We start from the raw sequence: 8,863 nt of genomic DNA, 5'->3' as shown, positions 1-8,863 counted from the left end.
ACTACTCTTAGTAACATCTCTTCAAATGAAAGAAGATGATTTTTAGAAAACTCTGTTATCAGCCCTGATGCTCCCATGAGTCCTGCAGAGGACAGGCAGAGTCCTGCATCCCCTCCCCACCCCAGTCCCCTTAAGTCACTAATACGTTGTTAGGAGCAAAGAGTTAATCTCTGTGAAACCCACTGCAGGTTCAAGGATGTCCTGCTTCCATCTCCTCTAGCCACTCACCAAATACCTCATACCTTATCACGATCCACCTAATTTAACTTCTTAGATGTTCTTGCCTCCAACGTGTCCCGTTTTACCTTGGCTCAGAGGAAGTTCTTTGGTCCACCTCTCTGCTGATTGCAGCAAGTCTTGAAGAAGCCCCTGAGGAGCCTGGAAGGAAGCAGGACAACGATGCTCCCGATGCTCCACGTGAGGACACGTAGTGGTGGGACACTCACCCACTGCTGCTACACAACTCTGGGCTTCCCAGCTGCATCTGTGACTCCACTGGGTTGTACCAAGAGAGATCTCCTTGATCTCTCCATGTGTCAGGTGTACTTCCTCTGTGATAACACAAACCAGGTCAGGCCAGTTGCTGCGTGACTCCACCTCTTTAATGCAAAGTTCCAGATGGAGTGTTATTGTCATCCACAGGTAATTTATTTGTAAAGCTAAAAAGAACAGGGAAGTGTAATGTAAACACTGAGCAACCGCAGCCCCTCGGGATCAGGAACAAGGCTCTTGCCATTGTCTTAGTGCAATGCTGAGTTGGGACTCAAGTGACTTGGCATCAAACCAAAAGGCTGTAGCAGAGCCCCAGTCTTTTGGGTCCTACTCCTGAGTTTTGATAGTAAACCCATCCTTCCCTGAGCTGATTCTTGCCTTAAATAATTCACAGTCCTCAGCAAAATTTTCAAATTTATCTTTGAGTTATCTTCTGCTCACATCATTAAAGAACATTGTCAGGGTGCAAATGGCTCACTTAACCAGTCACCTGTAGAATTCAGCAAACAAAAAACCTGACCAGGTGTTTGGAAGAAGTGGCTAGAAGAAACACTAAAAAAATAAAGAAATCTGCTTCCAAGTTATCCTTGCTCATCCCAGCCCAAACTGGATTCAGTGCTAGTTGCAAGTGCTCAGAGCTATGATACTACAGATCTGGTGATCAGATGCTCAGAGCTGTGATGTAGTATCACATTCAAAAGGAGTGGATGATTGTTTTTGTGTACATCTAAGCATTTACAGACAAACTCAGAAAGGCTGATTCACCAGAATTTCAGGGCCCCACAGAAAATGAATATCTAATCTACATTACTTGCTTCAGATTTAATTTTATTATATATAATACTGGACTAAAACCTCACTTTATTCTATCCTCACAATTTCTTCCCACTTCAGAAGCAGAGTTTACTACAGAAGCAGGTCACCCAAACTTCAATTTACTTAGTTGATTCAATATATTATCCTTCCTAATTTGGATTAATACATTTTACCTACAGAAAACATTTTGGTGCATATGCTTTCTGGGGAGATCAAGAAACCAGAATTACCCATTACATTAGGAAGCCTTTCTAGAATCTGGATTTATAGTCTATACCTCAACTCCCCTGCTGCAACATGGACTTCAACAGCAGTCTGGTGGTAGAGATTTCAGATCACTGGCATGATTCAGCAACTTTGTCAGGTTTAACTTAGAACAACAAGATACTTAAGGACTTTTGGTTTTATCTATTATGACATTGTCTGCTGTTCTAGATGCAAATGTGTACTGGGCTATTCCTACAAATCAACATTCCAGCTAGTGTAGAGCATCAGCTGGACCTTAACTTCCCCAGGCTTTTCTCAGAAGACATGAAGTGATCGTTTAGTGACATTCATTCTGCCTTTCAGCAGCCAGGGAGGCACTGCAGCTCTCCTCCAGTGTTTAAGAGAAGGTTATGGGGAGAGCAGGGCATCTTACTTTTGTAATGAATTAGTCAGAGGATTTACTCCAGCAGACAAGCATGAAATGGGTTTTCTAGGCTGGTGTACTAATACCAGGAAAGCCTGTAGCTCAGCAGCATTGTTAGGTGTCAGCACTTCTGGGTCAGCTTCTAGAAAACTTCTCACTTTAATGGGGTTAACTACATCAGTATTATTTGGGACCCATGCAGGATGTAGCAAGCCCCTAAGTGCTGACTTTCCATCCCTTAGAATTTTTGAGAATTTCTCTTCCATGAACTTGTCCCAGCTGTCCTTGAACTTGTGCACACTTCCAGCATTCTGTATCAAGCAGCTGCATGTTTTAACAATGCCACTGGAAGAAGAATCACCTCCCTTTTTTTGTTTGGAGGTGTGAAACTGCCAGCTTCAACATGAACAAGTAATTTTGTATTTTCCTTCTCTCTGATCCTCTTAATTTTATAGACCACATTCATATCCCTATCTCTTTTTCCCTTATATGCCACAGGAGGAGGGAAAATTACTTTATTCCATTCTGCTGGGGTAGATGAGTATTAGTCTTTTGTCCTTCATTACCAAAAACAGTAAGGAAAATTCCTTCTATCCTGCAGTTTTGTCAATGAATTTGTATTTTCTTGAGGGAAAAAGTGGACAAAGGTGAAATTCTTGCTGTAGCTCACACACAGCTTTGTGTAGTCTCTCCAAAAAGCTCCCTTCTATAGCAAGATCTTTAAGAGAGGAACTGACATGGGGAGGTATGGCACATAAAACATGTTATGATAAAAATCAAGACTAATAGGGATAATTCATTTGAGTTATTGTGCAGAGCTGTTCATGCTATACATTTTTTTTTTTTTTCCTTTTTCCTTCAATTTTAATTGCAACCACTTGTCATGTTTTAGCCTGGAGAGTAAACTTTCTGGGCAGAAACCTACCAGAAAACTTTATTGAAGCCTACCTATATACCTACCCCTGCACATGGCAGGCTGTGTAATTCAGTTTTGGGTAGTGTATGAATGGTTTTTATTATCAATGGTAACAGTAATGTAAAGGTCACCTTTTCCTGCACATCAGTTGCAAGACCCTCCCTCAGGGAGTAACACTTTGGATTAAAAAACCCTGAAATACCAGCAAATATTTTTCTATTCTTTCCAGTCTGCCGAAATAGATATGAAGGGATTATTATTCTTTTTATCTTTTGTTCCTTCATTATGAAGCAGCTTCTAATACTTTTATTGATGCCAATCCCAATGGAATCACTCAAAGAATAAAATACTTCTTAGCTAGGGAGAGAGCACCAAATGTCAAGTTCTGTTTGCTTTGTATTTAAATAGTGTTTAAACTAACAGCTGTTGTGTGACTTATTCTTACCTCCCATGGAAGTGCCTGTTTCTTTCTTTTACTTCTTGAGGTGAGCCTGGAGATACCATGAGATTTGATCAGCAATTCTCCTGACAATGTTTTGTTCCTGTAATTATAGTAAAGAGGTTCTTTAACCACCCTTCTGTTCCCTGCTTACCTTTCTGTTCAGGAAGCAGAGAGCCTTCCAGTTTGGTTAACACTGATGCTCCTGAGAAGATGAGTGAAGCTTGGGAGATAAATAGGTCATTTTAAATCTCCTCCAGCAAGGTATTTCAGGGCTTACAGACATCATGTGTGTTGATCTAAATTTCAAGATGTAAATTACATAACTACACTGCAACATAAATAAATAATTAAATTAATACACTTTTGGATGTTTTCCTGACAAATTGTCTTTTTTTTTTTTTTTCTCATCAGCCACCCAGCATAAAATTCTTGGTTTTAAACTTTGGAAAAGTCAGAAATTGTTCTTAGAAAAGACCATTAAATACCATATAAAATGGATTTCACAGATTAATGGAAAAGCGTGGAATAAAGGTTCTAATCATAGCTGTTTTCCACAGCCTGGCAGAAGGCTGTGGTAAATGAATTGTAATTTATCATGATGAATTATGTTATATAGTTTAAAGACTACATGAAGTGATGAGGTAGAAACTCTAACTGAAGGCCTTTTATTTTATATTTCTGGATTTTTGATTGTGTTAATTAAAATTGGGGATAATTAGTGAAATAGGAAGTCATCCTTTATGACATAATTGGTACAAATTCAAATCTGGTAGCATAATTACTGAAACACTGTATCTTTAGAAGCACTGTATTTTGGTGGGGTTTTTTAGTAGCTGCTTCTGTCTGAAATTGAAGACATTTTATATTAAAAAAGTAACATCATCTTGTGGGATGGGTGAATTATTTTCTACATGTGGCTAAAATTATCTTATGTATTTATTTCTGAAAGATAAGATTAAAGATAGAGACAGATGTTCTATGTATTCTAGCCCCTCACCAGATTTCATCTATATTTCAGTCTTAATCAGGTTTTTAATACCGTTGCATCTCATTTTTCTCAAACCATTACATGACACTAATTGTCAGAACAGGATGCTCCATGTTTAAAAATGTCTGATAAGGTCGGTAGAATGATGTTGATTTATACAAGCTGTTAGCTGCTCTTGAATGGAAACGCCTATTAAATGATTAAGTGGTTTCACATGGAGCCTTTGATGTGATACACGGCCTGGTTCATGTGGGTTTGGTTGTTATTTTACAAGAGCAGGTTCTGTTCCATCACTCTTCCTTTAACTGCACTTGAGGACAGGAGGTTTCCATCAAGGTGCTGTTGTGTTTGTGTGACTATCTTTAGGTTTTTAACAACTTGTGGTTAAACTGGATTGTTTCTGGACCATCTCTACGCTTGCAGCCTGCACCATGGGTTTGTGTTTGTCCCTGATTTGTGTCTTGTCTGTTTGGAATTTGGAGCTATGCACCTGAGGCACATGATCTATAGATTTCTTCCCCAGAAGGACCCATGGAGGGGGCCAACAGGAGAAGCTGCACATGGATGGCTCCTGAGGTCTGCTTGGTGCCTCTCACCAGCTTCACCATTCCCAGCACAAAGGGATGATTGACACAGGGAATAACCTTTTGTAATATTTGCTTGTGGCACAAGACTGCCTGTTAGCAGGAAGCCTTCTTCATTTTGCTTTTGAAGACTTCTGTTTGTTCAGTCAGTTTGGCTTTTTAGTATGCTCAGAGAATGTGGGCCACTATTGGCATTAAATCAGGCTTTAGTGAAGCACTTCCTCTGCTCTCCACTGGTTTTGGAAGGTCTCTCAAGACTCATTAGAGGGGCCAGCAATACAGGGTAGACTATGAAGAAAAGGAACTAATTTATAGCGTCAGTCTCTAAATGAAGTAATGTAAAAGCTACAGGATAGCATCCTTTCATTCTGCAGGCCAGCTAAAACAGTATCATGTTCAATACAACTTCAGAAAAATTGAGCATCACCATTTCAGCTTTAAGCCTTTTGGCTCTGAATTCAGGAATAACAGATTTTTCTGGAAACTTGTGAAGAAAACAGTCACAAGCAACAGAGAAAATGCTTTGAATGGCTACCCCAAAGGAGAGTTACAAGGCAGGGTTGCATAGCACAGTGTCATTTAGGGCCCAAGGAATGTGGGAGTGGGATGTTGCAATCAGTACAGCATGCAACACATGAAGGCATTACCACACCAATTGGACCTGAGAAGTTTTACTGGAGTATTTCATAATGTGAGTCCAACCCAGCCTCTTTTTAAGTCAACTGAAGTTAATTGGCATTGTTTTCATTAAGCCAGGGTAGGAGCCAGCATTGCAGTATTTTTTCTGGGATGTATATATAGTTGTGGTTTGTATTTGAGGTGCTTACAGATGTTTGAAAAATATGTCAGATTTTGGTAGTATTTCAGTGATCTGTTACTGGATGGGCACTAAATGCAAAGTGTGAAGAACTGGAGAGTGAAAAGCTTTAGGGCTGGTTTCTGAGTAGGCTTCAGGCTTCTGAGAACCAGTCAGATGGTTCGTGAACATACCACTTGTAAATGATTGCAGCATGCTGGCCTTGGCTTTTCATGGATCTGTGACTGTTTTGGGTTTATTTAACAGACTAATTTTATAAAAATAAATGGCAATTTAGATATCCTCCTAAAATTATCTAGCAGAAGGATAAAATCTTCCAGTGGCAAATCAAGGCTTCTAGGCCATTAGTCCTGCTCAGTCCCAGATGCATTGTAGTTTGTGTGTGAGAAGCTGGCACAAGCTTCCCAGATATGTTGATCACATTAGATGTGCTCTGCACTGTGCCTGTGTGCATTCTTGTCTCCTTTCCAGGAGACAGGACACTGGGACTCCAGTATGGACACACTGTGGACTGATTAGAGCAACACTGGTATATGCAAAGGAGGCAGCACTGATTATTCTTGTCATTTGAAATGTTAGTGGTAGACAATGTATGTACACAGCAGGTTTTAAACAACCATCATCTGCTTTCTGTTGCTACCAGTCAGACTACAGTTCGAGTTGCTTGAGATTAATGTAAAACATCTAAAGCTCAAAGCTAGAATTATCAACAGTCACAAGAGGCAGGAGCCAAATGACGCCTGTGCTGCCCCCAGGATAAACCCTGAGAATTTAGGAGTTTAATTGCAGCCTTTGCCAGAGTCATCAGGACCACTGCCACCACTGAGACAAGCTACTTTATCTTGCTCAGCTGCAGTGTTTCACTGCACGGTTTACTGTGCCAGGCACATAGTCTCAGTGTGATCTGTTATTCATAGGCAGCATGAATGCCCAGAGAAGTCGGTGGAAACCCCTCCCTGGAAGTGTTCAGGACCAGGCTGGATGGGGCTCCGAGCAACCTGGTCCAGTGGGAGGTGTCCCTGCCTGTGCTGGGGGTTGGGACTAGATGATCTTTAAGGTCTCTTACAATCCAAACCATTCTATGATCCTGAGATTGTATGAAGCAAACATGCTGGACTGAGTCTGTGTCCAGGCAAAGGGAAGATTTCCCTCCCTGAGCCTCGAGCACTCACTGGGGAGGAGATTGTGCCACCAGCCAGGCAAGTCAAGTTTGGGAGCCAGTGGTTTTCAAAGTCCTCATGCCTACTGGTTATAGGAACACCACTGAGAGCCTGCACCAGAAGTGATAAAAAGTAAGGGTTTTCAAGGCAGAAACGTCACCTGCAGCTGCTGGGACCCTGAGCCCTGTGATCTCACAAGTGTCAGGGCTTGGGCCCAGAAAATGGAGCATTTGGACAAGAAGTCAAAGGCCATCCCCTTTGCTGGCAGATTCATAGGTTCTGAGAAAACAAGCTCTTTTCCTTCTCTGGAAGACTTCCTGCTAGCCTGGAAAACAGACTTCAAAGGGATTGTTTTTCGTGGCCTTCATCTATCTGCTCTCACTTCTTGAAGTAATAATTATATCTGTGATATTAAGTTTAAAATTTATTTTTTTTAATTTGCAATTTATAAAAAAATGAAGGCAATAAAGAAGTTAAAGGCCTTTTTAGGCTTTTTAATATAACACTGTTGCTAAAATACAATAAACCGGAGGTGCATTCACTGGCATGACATCTAAAATATAGTGGAAATGACACTTCAGAAGTTCTTGGCTTTGCCTTCATAGATTTTCTCTGCTGCGCCTTTTATCCCAGTAGGATTTCCTCATTGAAACTTTTCTTATATCCTGTAGTAATAATTTACAAGCTCGTGAAATTTAATAAAGTAAATTATTCTCTACATTAAATTATTTTTTATGCCATTGAAAAGAATTAACTGAAGGGATAAAAAGAGGGACCTGTCTTCAGCCAACTACAGAATCTGCAGACAGAGGCCAAGTGTTAGGTGTATGAGTTTTCAAGATTTACATAATCCTTCTCTCCATTATGTAAATGCTGATTACAGGGAGCTCTGGGACCCAACGAGCAATTACAGCCCTCCCATCTGCAAGGAGCACATGAAAGACTGGTGCTCACAATGGCTAAAGAACTCATGGCATGTTTGGTATTCTGTTCTAAGATAAATGGATTTCTATCATTAATGAAACATCCCTCATGCTCTGCCCACGAAGAAAAGGTGCTAACAATTAGTAACTTCAGTACAGTGAACTGCAGAGGAGTAACGCCTGGGTTACTGGAAGAGCAAGGGGAGCCAGCCCTGAGCTCTGCCGGTGCTGTAAACTGTCACATACCTCAAATTGATGCAATATATTCAGAAAATTGGTAAAGAAGGATAGTACGTCTCAAAAGAACAATTACTTTCTGAACAGAAAAAGGGGCTTGTCTTATTACTGGGCTCCCTGAATAGTTGAGGTGTCTTTCCAAAATTACCAAGTTTGGTGTCTGAATGTCAGCTCCTGAACTTGTAGTTTCAGATGATTTGTGAGGACAATCTGATCCCTAATTATACATAATGATTCATCAAGTTTACCTGCCACAGGAATGCTTTCTGATTCTCAGGCTGGGGTCTGTGCTCTGGCAATGCTCTTTATATACAGGGCTGTGACCCAACATGCAGCCCCCCACCCCTTCACAAAGGGACCTCCAGAGCACAGGGAGACAGAAACTGGACTACATTGCAGTCAGCTGGGAAGAAAGCTGTACAGCCCACCACTGTCTGCCCCAGCCTTTACATGTAAAGAAAAAAACCCAGCTTTCATAGCACCACTAGTTCATTATTGCCTTAAAATAGTATAGTCTCTAAACAATGCATTAGTTATTAGCTTGTCTCATTAGTTAATCCCATTATACTGATATATGCAGACATTTGATCAGTAAAATTGAGAGTAAATTACTGGGAACATCCCTTTTCCACTTGCATTTTAGATCAAGAGATGACTTGAAAACACACTTCATGTAGTGCAAACTAATTTCTTGTGTTCAGGTAAGAGGGCGTCTGATGGTTGAAAATGATGCTTTTGCCAAAAGATGTTTCGAGGAAGGATATATTAAGCATATAAGATCATAACACTGGGAATGTACTTTACTTTTATTACTAATTTCCATTACTGGTGTTCCTGGGAGCCTTTGCTTGAAGCAG

The 8,863-nt window shown here is 40.6% G+C and overlaps 1 protein-coding gene across 1 annotated transcript in view; it reads right to left on the bottom strand.

Moving 5' to 3' along the window:
* LOC104394393 (pancreatic lipase-related protein 2-like) overlaps positions 1-636 on the bottom strand; it is a 16,209-nt gene extending 15,573 nt beyond the window's left edge. Inside the window, exon 1 of the mRNA XM_010003979.1 lies at positions 306-636. Within this exon, the coding sequence (XP_010002281.1) occupies positions 306-636 (331 nt within the window). The remainder of the gene's footprint in view (positions 1-305) is intronic.
* Between the last annotated feature and the right edge of the window lie 8,227 nt (positions 637-8,863).

The sequence above is a fragment of the Chaetura pelagica genome, unplaced genomic scaffold (assembly GCF_000747805.2).
Source record: "Chaetura pelagica isolate M959 unplaced genomic scaffold, ChaPel_1.0 scaffold248, whole genome shotgun sequence".
Classification (NCBI taxonomy): Eukaryota; Metazoa; Chordata; class Aves; order Apodiformes; family Apodidae; genus Chaetura; species Chaetura pelagica.
The sequence above is the reverse complement of the archived record's forward strand: the minus strand, read 5'-3'. Positions and strand labels throughout refer to the sequence as shown.